This window comes from Rhinoraja longicauda, chromosome 40 (genome assembly GCF_053455715.1).
Source record: "Rhinoraja longicauda isolate Sanriku21f chromosome 40, sRhiLon1.1, whole genome shotgun sequence".
Lineage (NCBI taxonomy): Eukaryota > Metazoa > Chordata > Chondrichthyes > Rajiformes > Arhynchobatidae > Rhinoraja > Rhinoraja longicauda.
In genome coordinates, this window is record NC_135992.1 from 4,429,040 (window position 1) to 4,443,983 (window position 14,944).

At 46.3% G+C, this 14,944-nt stretch overlaps 1 protein-coding gene across 5 annotated transcripts in view; it reads right to left on the minus strand.

The window, feature by feature from the left end:
* Window positions 1–14,552, minus strand: part of txn2 (thioredoxin 2) — a 34,669-nt gene extending 20,117 nt beyond the window's left edge. For 3 of the 5 annotated variants that reach the window (XM_078430423.1, XM_078430424.1, XM_078430420.1), the window contains exons 1-2: window positions 14,301–14,552; window positions 7,281–7,558 (exon numbers count right to left, since the gene is read on the minus strand). In XM_078430423.1, coding sequence (XP_078286549.1) covers window positions 7,281–7,558 — 278 coding nt within the window. In that variant the 5' untranslated portion in view covers window positions 14,301–14,552. Of the gene's footprint in view, window positions 1–7,280; window positions 7,559–13,725; window positions 13,747–14,058; window positions 14,244–14,300 lie in introns of those variants that run through there. The other 2 variants (XM_078430421.1, XM_078430422.1) reach the window with 2 other exon arrangements.
* Between the last annotated feature and the right edge of the window lie 392 nt (window positions 14,553–14,944).

The following is a 14,944-nucleotide window of genomic DNA, read 5'->3' on the forward strand; positions in this document are numbered from 1 at the left end:
AATTGGCCTCCACTGCCTTCTGAGGCAGAGAATTCCACAGATTCACAACTCTGACTGAAAAAGTTTTTCCTCATCTCAGTTCTAAATGGCCTACCCCTTATTCTTAAACTGTGGCCCCTTGTTCTGGACTCCCCCAACATTGGGAACATGTTTCCTGCCTCTAACGTGTCCAACCCCTTAATAATCTTATACATTTCGATAAGGTCCCCTCTCATCCTTCTAAATTCCAGTGTATACAAGTTCATTTCTAGTATCACCATAAATAAGCACTTAGATGCAGTACAAGTATATCTACAAGTACAAGTATATATACAAGTACAGTACAAGTATATAGTAGTTGTGCAGAGTCAGAATAGAGAGTCGCCAAATTTGGCACCATTTTGACCATGAATGCCGGTCGTCGTGGCAGCTTTGCAGGGTTGGCCTAGCCAAGTTTGGCCATTGGTGTCCTCTACCACTCCACTGCCGCTTTGTGCCACTGCAGGCTGCGTCCGGTCCATGCGCTCGGCCTCCGGTCCGGTCCGTCCAAGCCCCACGCTGTTGCAGGGCCTCCAGAGGCCCACTCCACCGTTGAGGCAGTGCACCTCCTCCATCCGACCTCTTTCACTTTGGACGGACGAGCCTGGTCTGTGGCGGCAAGCTGGGCCTTCTGGGGGGTACCTGGTCCTTGGGGGGGGGGGGTGAGCCAGCCTGCTGGTGCGTCTGGCCGCGTCAGTGTACTGCGTCAAGTTTAGTTTAGGTTAGAAATACAACATGAAACTAGGGGCTTCTGCCCACCGAGAGCAGTCTAAGGATGTGTAGCATCTCATATTTCACTTGGGCAGTTTACACCCCAGCGGTATGAACATTGACTTCTCTAACTTCCGATTGTTCCTCTGTCCCTCTCTTTCCCCTCCTCCTTTGCAGTTCTCCCACTAGTCTTCCTATCTCCTACTGCATCCTATCTTTGTCCCGCCCCCTCCCCTGACATCAGTCTGAAGAAGGGCCTCGACCCGAAACGTCACCCATTCCTTCTCTCCTGAGATGCTGCCTGACCCACTGAGTTACTCCAGCACTTTGTGTCTGCCTTCGAGAGCATGCTAACCATCGACTACCTTTTCACACTAGTTCTAGGTTATCCCACTTTCTCATCCCAACACATTAGGGGCAATGTTACAGAGGCCCAATTAACCTACAAACCCGCACATCTTTGGGATGTGGGGGCGAAAACCAGATCACACGGAGGAAATCCATACGGTCACAAGGAGAATCTATGAACTCCACACAAACAGCATCCAAGGTAAAGGTTAAACCTGGGTCTCTGACGCTGTGAGGTAGCAGCTCCACTGGTCTAAAATCAAAACAGTACGGTAAACCAGGAAAAATAAATTGTATTGATATTTATATGATATCAGAGCATTCTAAATAGCTATTATCAATTTAGTTTGGAACCCGTACATTGTTGGAAATCCAGCAAGCAGTTAATCGAACCTGACTTTCCTCAAACTGCAGGGCCATAATAATCAGCTTTTAGGTTCATTGAAGGATAAATACTGGTCAGGACACTGGAGAGAACTGCATTCTCTGCTTTAAATTACAGCCAGATATCTATCAAGATAGGAATACTGGGCTTCAGAACGTTTATCGTCTGCAAGATGGGGGCTTCACCTTTGCAGGATCACAATTCAAGTGAAGCCGGCGCCCCAGTGTGTAAAGAAATCTGCCCTGTGCATCTCCATTAAACCCAGCCTCTCTCACCAAAAAGCTACACCCTCTGGTCTTTGCCAACTCCACTCCGGGGATAAAAAAAAGATCTGACTACTGTAGATAAGACATATAGTATAAGAAAATAACTGCAGATGCTGGTACAAATCGAAGGTATTTATTCACAAAATGCTGGAGTAACTCAGCAGGTCAGGCAGCATCTCAGGAGAGAAGGAATGGGTGACGCCTCGGGTCGAGATCCTTCTTCAGTAGATAAGACAAAACTTTATCCATCACCGGAGGGAAATTGGTCGGCCGACAGTCACAATACAAAAAGCACGCAAAAACTTGAAATTAAAAGTGAAATTAAAAGAGAAATAGACAAGCGTGTGCACAGAGCCTTCACCGGAACAAACAAACAGACTTATCTACTGGGCAGATGACTCTAAACTAGAGTGCCCCCCCCTCCTCCACATCGGGTCCCCCTTTGTTCTCCCACCGTCCCTCATCGTGCCCCCCCCCCACTCCAGGTCCCCATTGTCTTCCCCTCCCTGCTCATCCACTGCTAGGCCCCACCTTGTAACTAATCCTGGCAGCATTCTGGTAAGCCTCTTCCGCATGTCCCCCCAAAGCTTCCACGTCCTTCCTCTGATGGAACAACAGGATCTGCACACTCTACTCCAAATGCAGCCCAACCAAAGTCTTATGGAGCTACATCATGACTTGCTGATTATCGCATTCAATGTCCCTACCAATGAAGATAGACACAAAAAGTTGGAGTAACTCAGCGGTACAGGCAGCATCTCCGGAGAGAAGGAATGGGTGACATTTCGGGTCCCGACCCGAAACGTCACCCATTCCTTCTCTCCAGAGATGCTGCCTGTCCTGCTGAGTTACTCCCACTTTGTGTCTATCTTCGGTTTAAACCAGCATCTGCAGTTCCTTCCTACTCCTACCAATGAAGACAGGTTTACCTTACCATATTTTATCACTCCATCTGGATGTGTTGCCAAAATGTAAAATAGTTGGTTCCTACTGGTGGGAAGCTTTAATTTGCTTCACATTTTCACACACAAAAAAAAGAATCACTACTTCCTCTGCTTTTCTTCACTGCATTTTTGAAACTTCCTGTTTATTCCTCTTAAACAATGTTGCTGCATATTTTTTTAGTATACAAACAAACATGTAGGGACCATTGAAATCTGATCTATCAATGCAAAAATACTGCCTCTTTCACCAATAAATGCCCTGAGGAAAAGATCTTTCTCTGACCATTCAGCTGAGGGAAACATTTTGCAATAGCATAAAAAGTTGCCTGCTTCCTCCCGACAGCTGGATATTCAGCATGAATGAACCTGAACAGCAGCAGTGGCAGAACATTCCAACTTTCTACATGAACATGTTTGCAGACATTCCCGAAAGCAGATCTTTATCAAAGATTTTGTTTTTTAAAAGAAATTGCTGCGTTTGTGGCTCGAGAGATTGAACGTTCCTGTCACGTCTGAAACCTGTGGTACGTCTACTCCAGATATTTGAACTCATAATCTAGACTGGTGAAGGAATGGCCGAGTTAAGAGGTGCCTTCTTTTACGGGAGATGTTAAAACAATTCTACTCCTCAAGTTGGCATTAACCCACGGTGGTGCAGTGGTACAGCTACTGCCTTACAGCTGCCAGAGACCCCGGTTCAATCCCGACTACGGGTGCTTGTCTGAATGAATGAATACGTTTATTGGCCAAGTATGTGCACATACGAGGAATGTGCCTTGGTGCTCCGCTCACAAATGACAACACAAACATACAGTTAACAATTAAGAATAAAGCATAACCACATCAAAACAATAAGGATACAACATTTCGGTCTGTACGGAGTTTGTACATTCCCCCCGTGACCTGCGAGAATTTTCTCCGAGATCTTCGGTTTCCTCCTACACTCCAAAGACATACAGGTTTGTAGGTCTATTGGCTTGGTATAAATGTAAATTGTCCCGAGTGTGTGTAGGATAGTGTTAGTGTGTAGGGATCGCTGGACTCGGTGGGCCGAAGGCCCTGTTTCCGCACTGTATCTCTAAACTAAACCAAATAAATAACCCCGGTACTACTTAACAGAGCACAAGTGTTATCCTTGGCACACAGGCCAATCTCATTCCTGAGCAATCACTATATGCATAATTATCTGTACGAAGGAATGGCAGACGCTGGTTTAAACCGAAGATAGAGACACAAAAAGCTGGAGTGACTCAGCGGGACAGGCAGCATCTCTGGAGAGAAGGAATGGGTGATGATTCGGGTTGAGACCCTTCTTCAGTCTGTCCCGCTGAGTTACTCCAGCTTTTTGTATCTATACACAATAACCTGTTCATTACTTGAAAGTTACCTTGTGTACGCTTGCTAACCCCTTGCTAACATAATAGTTCAAAAAAACATTTCACTGGTCATATGTCATTTTGAGGATCCCAAGGTTTGAATGGTGCTTTATAAATGTAAATTCTCTTTTCGCAGTTCAGTTTTAATATCAGTACATTGAAAGCAAATGTCCCTCTCATATCATTACACATGTTCCCAATTAAGGGAAGAGGCTTCATGGTCGCATTCACTTTACCTCGTAAATCGTTTGCAGGAAGCAGGGCTTGACTACAGATACAGTAGTATTTGCGCAGTGTCCATTTCAAACATGCAGCACACTGGATAATCCCAACTCGTTGGACGTACTCTGCTCATTGCAACAAAGAAAAAAACCCACTTCATTCTTTCTTGGCGCTTGAAACGAAAGTCAATAACATGTCCAAGGGGAGTAAATGGGCGGTTTGTAGAGTCAGAGGCAAGTCAGGGCACGAGCTTTAAAAACCTGTGCAGCCTGTGGGCACTCTTCATTGATGTTATGGTTCATTCAAACTGATGCAAGAGCTTGAAGGAAGCATGTGCCAGAATGTTCCCTTGCAATGTCAGGGAAGAGAGGAAGGTGGTGTTTGTGCTTGCAAAAGCTGGGTCCTGCTTCATCAGCTGTCAACAGATAATTTGACTTTATCCGTGCGTGGACTAGGAGTTAATCGGCTAAGGGATAAGCCAAGGTATGCTCTCCATCAGATTGAAGTATGTGGGGGCAAGACCATAAAACAGTGAACGGGAAGGCATTCTGATCAGAAGTGAATTACACCAATGGGTGGCATGCCAACAGTAGTAATTAGTTTCATCAAAGCACTGCTCCTCTCCAGGCCCACTGCTTCTGCCCTGTTGAAGGTTCTAAGTCTCTCACACATTATTCTGCACTCCTCAATTTCACTTTTAATGTGGGAACAATTATGCTAATCCAGTGAATAGAAGAGGGTGGTACCTTTTAATAAAGGACAAGGACTCCTATTCTAACTCAGGTGGCCAAAGTTTGTTTCCTTTTCTCTGCACCACAAGAAGCCAAATGAGTTCAGACAAGTTCTTTGCTGAGTCCCCGAACTATTTGTCCACAGGAAAAATTCCTTCAACTCACAAGCATGCACTTGCCTATCAGTCTCAAAGTGACTACAAGGGAAATAGAAAGACAGACATTTAGTTTTGTTCAGAGATGCAGTGTGGAAACATGACCTTCAGCCCACCGAGTCCACACCCACCAACGCTATCCTATACACACACACAAGGGTGCAATTTACAATTACACCAAGCCAATTAACCTACGAACCTGCACGTCTTTGGAGTGGGGGAGCAAACCAGATCCTGGAGAAAACCTATGGGGAGAACATACAAACTCCGTACAGACAGCCACCAGAGTCAGGATCGAACCCGGGTCTCTGGCGCTGTAAAGCAGCAACTCTACCGCTGCGCCACATTCTTAACCAAAGTACCCTTTGTCAAACACAGTCAAATTGGGGATAACAAGGTCCTACAAACAGCACTATGAAGAAGGGTTTCGACCCAAAACGTCACCCATTCCTTCTCTCCAGAGATGCTGCCTGCCCCGCAAGCAGTTTATCTGCCGCAGCGATGTTGAATGAGGGATACATATTGGACAGAATTTGCCCACTCTTCTTTTCACTGGATCTTTTCTGACTACCCTGAGAGGGCAGATGCGGCCTCAGATGCTCAGATCTGGCTCCATCATCATACTGGGTTCTATTAGTTTAAAATTAACATTTTGTTCAAGATGGCCGCGCCGTTGTGTTTGGCTGCCTGCCACTGTATGTTTCTTTTTTTTTCCTAGTCAGATGTGCAGCACTTTGGTCAACGTGGGTTGTTTTTAAATGTGCTATACAAATAAATTGACTTGACTTGACTTGACTACCCTAACCAGGAGAATGCATTTAAATGGGGAAACCTGCCAAGTCCACAACCAATGGAGAAAGATAGAACATTTATGCTGGAGTGAGAAGGAATGGATGCAATGGGATGATTTAGCGTTTGGTGGGTATATGGAACAAGCTGCCAGAGGAAGTAGTTGAGGCTGGTACAATAACAACATTTTAAAAACAACATGGACAAGTACATGGATAGGAAAGGTTTAGAGGGACACGAACAAAATGGAGGCAAAGAGACAAGCTTAGATGGGGTGTCTTGGTCATAGACGTGTTGAGCTGAAGGGTTCGTTTCCATGCTGTACAACTAAATCGTAGCATGAATCAATTGAGCTAAAAGGCTTCTTTCTGATCTGAAATGGGTGCATTGTACATAGACTTGCATAGATGCAACCTCCTACAACATTGGGATTTACACTGGATGTGATTCTCAGATCACTGGTTGAGCCTCTGCAAAAACAACACATCTAATTCAGGGCATCAAACTTCAGAAATAATGGGGTGCAGTGAAGATCTACGAGAATGATCCCAGGGAAAGATTCCAACTTCGTCCATCCCTACCATCCTGTTTATCCATTTCTCTCCCTTGCCCTTACATTAGAAATGGGAACACTGGGCTGTTTATTACTCCTCCTACATCTTTAACAAAGGGGCCAAGCATCTAATGAATTTACCATGTTGCCATTTCATCTGGCACCAGTTATCTTAAGCAGAGAACAAATATCTGTTCCCGGTATCACCCAGTAATTGCAACAACATGTGATGTTGCGCAAGACCACTGGTAAGCAAAATAAAACAATTCAAAAGATGGAAAATAACATTTCTGGCATAAGTCACCACATAAGGCATCAATGTGTCCTGCCCAGACGGCCAAGTTTCTGTTTCAGAATGTTTTCTCAGCAAGTGGCTAAGAAACGTCAGGATCGATACGTGTTCTGCATTAAAAGAGCCACTGTCTTCACTGATCCTAAGGTAGACACAAAATGCTGGAGTAACTCAGTGGGTCAGGCAGTATCTCTGGAGAGAAGGAATGGGTGGCGTTTCGGGTCGAGGCCCTTCTACAGATTACAGCAAAGTCCCTTTCCCCTGACTCTAGTCTGAAGAAGGGTCTCGACCCAAAACACCATCCATTCCTTCTCTCCAGAGATGCTGCCTGTCCCGCTGAGTTACCCCAGCATTTTGTGTCTATCATGGGTGTAAACCAGCATTGGCAGTTCCTTCCTACACAGAGCACTGATCCTGATGCAAATGCTTAGAGCAGGGCTGTGGTTGTGAGAAAACCCAACAAAGAATGAAACCAACAGCGTTAACTCACCTTGCATGGAAATTCACCATGACTGGTTTGTCACTGTTGATAACTCGGTCAGTGAAGTCTGCTGGGCTCTGTATACTGAAGGAAACATCACAAGAAGGAGACGCACAAAATCTTCTGGCGGTGGTAAGACTGGCTCGGTTGTGAAAGGGAGGCTTGGTGCCATGCCAGCAAAGGGAGGTCAAGGCTGGACGGTGCGCCGAGGACGGAGACTGCAGTGGCCGAGCAACCTGCCGAAGGGTCACTGACAGCAGCCTTCTCAGCAAAAGCCTATGTGCCATCTGCAAATGCAAACCACGCGTGTTATGATGTGCAAAGGCAAATACATTAAAACAACAGCCTTCAATTAACAAAGTGCAACCAGCTCACCTCATTTATAAACACAAGACCAGAAGGTCATTCACAAGTTCATAAATGATAGGAGCAGAATTAGGCCTTCAAGTCTACTCCTCCTTTCAATCATGGCTGATCTATCTCTCCTTCTCAACCCCATTCTCCTGCCTTCTCCCCCAGAACCTTTGACACCCTTTACTGATCAAGTAACTGCCAGTCTCTGCTTTAAAAATACCCAATGACTTGGCCTCCTTGGCCACAATGAATTCCACAGAGTCATCACCCTCCGATGAAAGAAATTCCTCCTCATCTCCTTTCTAAAGGTATGTCCTTTTATTCCAAGGTCCTGCTCTCTGGTCCTGGCCTCTCCCACTTGTGAAAACATAACCACTCTGTCCAGGCCTTTCACTATTTGGTAAGTTTTAACCTCGAGGTGTATCGAATCATATGACTGATCATGGTGTAATATATGTGGGTTGTGCTGCATGCAACTGATGGGCAAACCAAGAAAATCCCCTGCTGAGTTCTACACGCACTTAGCTGGGGTTTAGTGTCAGCTGAGAAAGAAGAGCCAACAACAGCCTCACGGTTTTATGCTTCCATGTGAGCACAGGATGCTGACCATCAGGCTTAACTGTGATCAAAATGAAAATAAAATGTTCGAGAGATGAATATTCTACTCGTATTTCTACGGTCCTTTGTGAAGCTGCTCCCGACAAAAGTTAACATCTTTGGAGGAGGTGACAAATAGTATGCAAATGAAAAAATATATATACAAGAACAGAAACAACTGCTTACGAAGGGGAGACCCTGCCCTGGGGGGGGGGGGGGAAATTGAAGGCCTTCTGCCACGTTCGGTGGCAGGCAGTAGATTGGGGTGTCCGGTGAACTTTCGTAACTTTGTCATCGGCAAAACACGGCGACGCTCGAGGTCTGTACATGATTTTACTGGGTTGTACGCAGAACAAACCATTTCACTTTACCTAGGTACGTGTGACAATTAAGTATCATTGGATTATTGAATTGCTAAAGAGGTAGGAAGAAAATACAGCCAGAGCCATTCAGATCACTCCCATCATACGACTGGAATTCTCTGCCACAGAGGGCAGTGGAAGCCAAATCACTGGATGGATTTTTAAGAGAGAGTTAGATAGAGCTCTAGGGGCTAGTGGAATCAAGGGATATGGGGAGAAGGCAGGCACGGGTTATTGATTGGGGACGATCAGCCATGATCACAATGAATGGTGGTGCTGGCTCGAAGGGCCGAATGGCCTAACTCCTGCACCTATTTTCTATGTTTCTATGATATTGTTTAGGGACAGTCTGGAGAAGGGTGCTGACCTGAAACCTCGCCTGTCTATTCCTTCCTCAATTGCTGTCCTACCCATCGAGTTCCTCCAGATTTACTCAAGATTCCAGCATTTGCAATTACTTGTGTCTCATTCCCATCACTGATATTTACCAGGGTGGGAATGAGATCGAGGGAAGCGAGTGACAGTAGGATAAGGAATCACAACAAAGCCGAAGGAAATTGAGGTCCATTTAATCCGGTGAACAAATTGCATTGTCACAGATCATGATTATAATTTACTTGCATCGGCATTGCATGAAATGCAACTGGACCAACACTCAGTACCCCTCTGACTAGAAATTTATCAGCCAACATTTGCTCCTCTCAAAATTTGGAAGAAATAACAGGCTCAAGTGACATATTTTAGAATTGAAATGCCTCCAGGAATTTAAACTCTACCCCCACTGCCAGCCATCTCTCGTATGCTCATGGCCCCTAGGCAGTATGCTGTCAGTTTCCATATGCATAGCGATGGCATCTGTTTAACCTCACTTCATTTCCTAGCCCCATCACAGCCTCCAAATTAAGCTATAGATACAACTAAACAATCAGAACGTTTCAGCACAAGTCTTCCGACCCCCAACTGAAACTTTGTTCCCAAACGACCAATTCAACCATGTCTTTTGTGTAAGGAGGAACTACAGATGATGGTTTTGGCCGAAGATTGACACAAAAAGCTAGAGTGACTCAGCGGGACAGGCAGCATCTCTGGAGAGAAGGAATTGGTGATGTTTCGGGTCGAAGTAGGGTCTCGACACGAAACGTCACCCATTCCTTCTCCCCAGAGATGCCATTCCATGTCTTTGACAAGTCTAACTTTGTATCAGACTCTGTGTGCAAAGGTCTTTGCCTACTGTACTCAGAGTTTTGGATGTCATAGCCATGCCATTCATAAAGTTACCTACTTCTACTTGACTGACAACAGTCGTTCTAACCTTGTCCTGGAGCGCTCATCTGTGCCATTCTTTCCCTCTCATCATCTCTTCCAACAATCATGACTAGCTTTATTCATCCTAACCAGCTACTGTAAATTACTCATGTGCAGGCGGGAGACTTTGATGTTAATGAACATGAATAAGTTACAGAGGAAAAAGTGGTGGAATGAGATTGTTCCTAATGGCATAGGAGCAGGTCAGTCACCCACTGAGGATACAGACTCGATGGGCTGAAAAAGCTTCCTTCTTTGTTGTTAGGAAGTACAGGTTGTTTTTTTTTTTTTAAACCTGGAATTCCAGCAGGAATCTGCAAAAAATTGTGATAAATGTTCCATCAAATAGTGGGCTGTGAACATTGGGGAATTAACAAGGTGAAGGGACGAGGATAGATTGTAAAAGCAGGAGTAAGTTGTACATCCAGTCAAGACTATTCTGCCATCCATCAAGATCATGGTTAATCTTTTACCTCAGTGGCATTTATTTTTGCTCAATTTTCAAACCCATCGATTTCCTTTAATTTTCTGAAATCCTTGAATATTTTTATTATGAATTAAATTTGGGCGGCACAGTGGTAGAGCTACTGCCTTACAGCGCCAGAGACCTGGCTTGCCTGTACTGAGTTTGTATGTTCTCCCCGTGACCTGCGTGGTCTTTTCACTGAGACCTTTGGTTTCCTCCCACACTCCAAAAACGTGCAGGTTTGTAGGTTAATTGGGTTGGTGTCAATGTTAAAAAAAATGTCCCTGGTGTGTGTGGTGCAGTGTTAATGTGCGGGGATCACTGGTTGGCATGAACTCCAAAAAGTTAATCTGCAGGTCTAATCAGTAGTAAAGAAAGCAAACTCAATGCTAACATATATTTCAAGAGAGCTTGTATACAAAAACAGGGATGTAATGATGAGGCGCCAAGGCGCTGGTAAGGCCGCATTTGGAATAACGTGAGCAATTTTGGGCATCATATCCGAGGAAGGATGTGCTGAATCTGGAAAGGGTCCAGAGGAGGTTTACAAGAATGATCCCAGGAATGAGTAGGTGAATCGATGATGAGCGTTTGTCAGCACTGGGCCTGTACTCACTCGAGTTTAGAAGAATGAGCACCTCATTGAAACATACAGAATAGTAAAAGGCTTGGATAGAGTGGATGTGGAGAGGATGTTTCCACTAGTAGGAGAGTCTAAGACTAGGGATCATAGCCTCAAAATTAAAGGACATTCTTTTAGGAAGGAGATGAGGAAGAATTTATTTCGTCAGAGGGTGGTGAATCTGTGGAATTCTTTGCCACAGAAGGCTGTGGAGACCAAGTCAGTGGATATTGTTAAGGCAGATATAGATTAGTACAGGTGGCAGAGGTTATGGGGAGATGGCTGGAGAATGGGGCAGGAGGGAGAGATAGATCAGCCATGACTGAATGGCAGAGTAAACTTGATGGGCCAAATGGCTTAATTCTACTCCTATCCTTTATTACTCGGTGGGCCGAAAGGCCTGTTTCCACACTGTAAACTAAACTCAATATTTGAGCCTTCAAAACCATGCAGTTGCACAGTGCGGAATGCAAAGATTTATCATGTTCTTCAAGAAGAAATTTCCCCTCACCTCAGTCCTAAATGGCTTATTTTGAAATTGTAACCCCTGGTTCTATGCTGCTCGGCCAAGGGAAAACATTCTTACTGTACTCACTCCTTTAGGCCAGATGCAAATTTGCAGTCTGATCTTCCCTCATTCTCTGAAATCTAAAATAATTCAGGCCTAGTCCACTTAGCGGCACGGTGGCGCAGCGGTAGAGTTGCTGCCTTACAGCGAATGCAGTGCCGGAGGTTCGATCCTGACTACGGGCGCCGTCTGTACGCAGTTTGTACGTTCTCCCCGTGACCTGTTTGGGTTTTCTCCGAGATCTTCGGTTTCCTCCCACACTCCAAAGACGTACAGGTATGTAGGTTAATTGACTGGGTAAATGTAAAAATTGTCCCTAGTGTGTGTAGGATAGTGTTAATGTGCAGGGATCGCTGGGCGGCGCGGACACAGTGGGCCGAAGGGCCTGTTTCCGCACTGTATCTCTAAATCTAAATCTTAATCTCTCCTCACACGGCAAAACTGACATCCATGGAATCAGACTACTGAATCCTCACTGCACTCCCTCTATGGCCAGAACATCCTCTTTAGGCAAGGGGACAAAATATATAATTCCTGGTGCAAATTCATCAGGGCCAGGTATAATTGTGTAATCTTGTACCAAAATCCTCTTGCATATGTTAACATAACATTTGCCTTGCTGATCACTTGCTCCACCTGAATGTTGACTTCAGTCACACAAGTACAAGAACACCGAGGTCCCACACACATTACCCAATCTCTGACCATTTGAAAACGATTCCACTTTTTGTTTTGTGTAACAAAAGTAGATAATTTCATATTTTAATACAATATTCCATGTGCCACATTCTTGCCCACGGGATCAGCTTGTTCATATCTTCTTAAAATCAAGTTTCTCACAATCCTAACTAGATGTGTCATCAGCAAACGTGGAAATTTGACATGGTCTGATTTGTTCTGTACCTTTTCATACCTCTTGTTTCCCTCTCCCCTGACTCACAGTCTGAAGAAGGATCTCGACCCGAAACGTCAACTATTCCTTTTCTCCAGAGATGCTGCCTGACCAAGTGAATTACACCAGGATTTTGTGTCTATCTTTGGATATTTGTCAACCTCAGGCAAATCATTGATATGGTTTGCAAATAGCTCAGGCCCAAGAACAAATCCCTGAAAGATATATAAGAAAATAACTGCAGATGCTGGTACAAATCGAAGGTATTTATTCACAAAATGCTGGAGTAACTCAGCAGGTCAGGCAGCATCTCTGGAGAGAAGGAATGGGTGACGTTTCGGGTCGAGACCCTTCTTCAGACTGAAGGGTCGCGACCCGAAACGTCACCCATTCCTTCTCTCCAGAGATGCTGCCTGACCTGCTAAGTTACTCCAGCATTTTGTGAATAAATCCCTGAAAGATGTTCTACTTTCATTCCATCATCTCAAAGATGTGCCAGTAGTTTAAATGCATATTGTAAATTAGCTCTCAATATATGTTAGTGGCAAATGAGTGCAGTTGGGCATGTGCCAAAAATAAGTTTTGGGGTAATGGGACTGATGAGATAGATCACTCTGTTGGGAGCTGATATGGATAGGATGGTAGGATAGGGGGAAGATAGGATGGGCTGCTTGGTCTTCCTTAGCGATTATCAGAACTTATACACAGGCTGTCAACCCTTGATTCATCTTTATTCCCACCCTTTGCTTCCTGATCAATAAGGAATTCACATCAGTGTACTACCCCCAACTCTATTCCCTGACTTCCGTTCACTTTATTGTCACGTTGTCTCTTTTGTTGCTTGTTCGCCAGTCAGTGGAAAGACAATACACGATTACAATCGAGTCATTCACAGTGTAAGTATGCATGATAAGGGAATAATTTTTAGTGGAAGGTAAAGCCAGTAAAGTCTGTTCAAAGATAGTCCAACTTATCGACACAAAATACAGGAGTAACAGAGGTAATGGGGGATGTTTCGGGTTGAGACCCTTCTTCAGACAGTCTGAAAAACTTCTCCCTTCTCTCCCGAGATACTACCTGTCCCGCAGAGTTACTCCAGCATTTTGTGTCTACCTTCGATGTAAACCAGTTCCTTCCTACTCTGTCCCTTAACTTGTTGACCAACGTCCTGCGCGGAAACTTATCTAGCGCCTTCACGAGATCCAAACATGCAAAAAGCATCACAAAACCAAACGCAGGCTCGGCGATCGTTTCGTTCAACACCTTCGCTCAGTCCGTCTTAACCAACCTGATCTCCCGGTGGCTGAGCACTTCAACTCCCCCTCCCACTCTGACATTTCTGTCATGGCCCTCCTCCAGTGCCATAATGAGGCAAATTGGAGGAACAGCACCTCATATTTAGCTTGGGCAGCTTGCAGCCCAGTGGTATGAAGTTCCTCTGCCCCTCTCTTCCCCTCCCCCTTCCCAGATCTCCCTCTCTCTTCCTGTCTCCACCTTTAGCCTTCCTTTGTCCCGCCCCCTCCCCTGACATCAGTCTGAAGAAGGGTCTCGACCCGAAACGTCACCCATTCCTTCTCTCCTGAGATGCTGCCTGACCTGCTGAGTTACTGTGAATAAATACCTTCGATTTGTACCAGCATCTGCAGTTATTTTCTTACAAGACCCCCATGTGTCACCAAAGGTCAGAGAGGTTCACAAGGACGATCCCAGGATTGACATGTGATGAGCGTTTGACGGCACCGGGCCTGTACTCGCGAATGGCGGAGTAGACTTGATAGGCCTCATTGTGCTGGGATGACTGATGAACACGAGCCCCCCCCCCCCTCTCCCAGCCGCGCCGTGGCCGCCCCCGACCCCACTCACCTCGCTCACGCCGCCGCAGGTCAGGCCCGACGTCACTTCCTGGAGACCGACTCCCAGGCGCCCCCGCGGCCTCGGCTTTGGGGGGCCACCGCCGCGCGCCCCTTCGCCTTCACTGCCGCGCAGGGGGAGAGGGAGGGAGGGGCAGTGTGGCCGCTTCCTTACTCCCCACTTCCGCGGGCCAGTGGAAGCGCAAGAACTCCGCTAAAGCCCGATGACACGAAATGCCAGCGCTCCGGTCGCCATATTTGTAAAGGAAAGCGCAACCGGAAGTGGGAGGGACGGAGCCTTGTGGTCACGCGGTGCGTTGTTTGCAGGTACGACCGCGTTGACATTGAGGTCCCTGGTCCCTCCCCACCCCCCTCCCCACCCCCCTCCCCACCTCCACAACCCCCACCTCCACCCTCCCTCCTCCCCCTCCTCCTCTCCACCCACCCTCACCCCCCTACAACCCCCCCACACACACCCCCTCCCTCCCCACACACCCCACACACCCCCTCCCCACCCCCCCACCTCCACAACCTCCACCCTCACCCTTCCCTCCCTCTCTCCCCCTCCCTCCCTCTCTCCCCCTCCTCCTCTCCCCCCACCCTCACCCCCCCCCTACACCCCCCACCCCCCCTACACCCCCCACCCTCCCTCCCTCC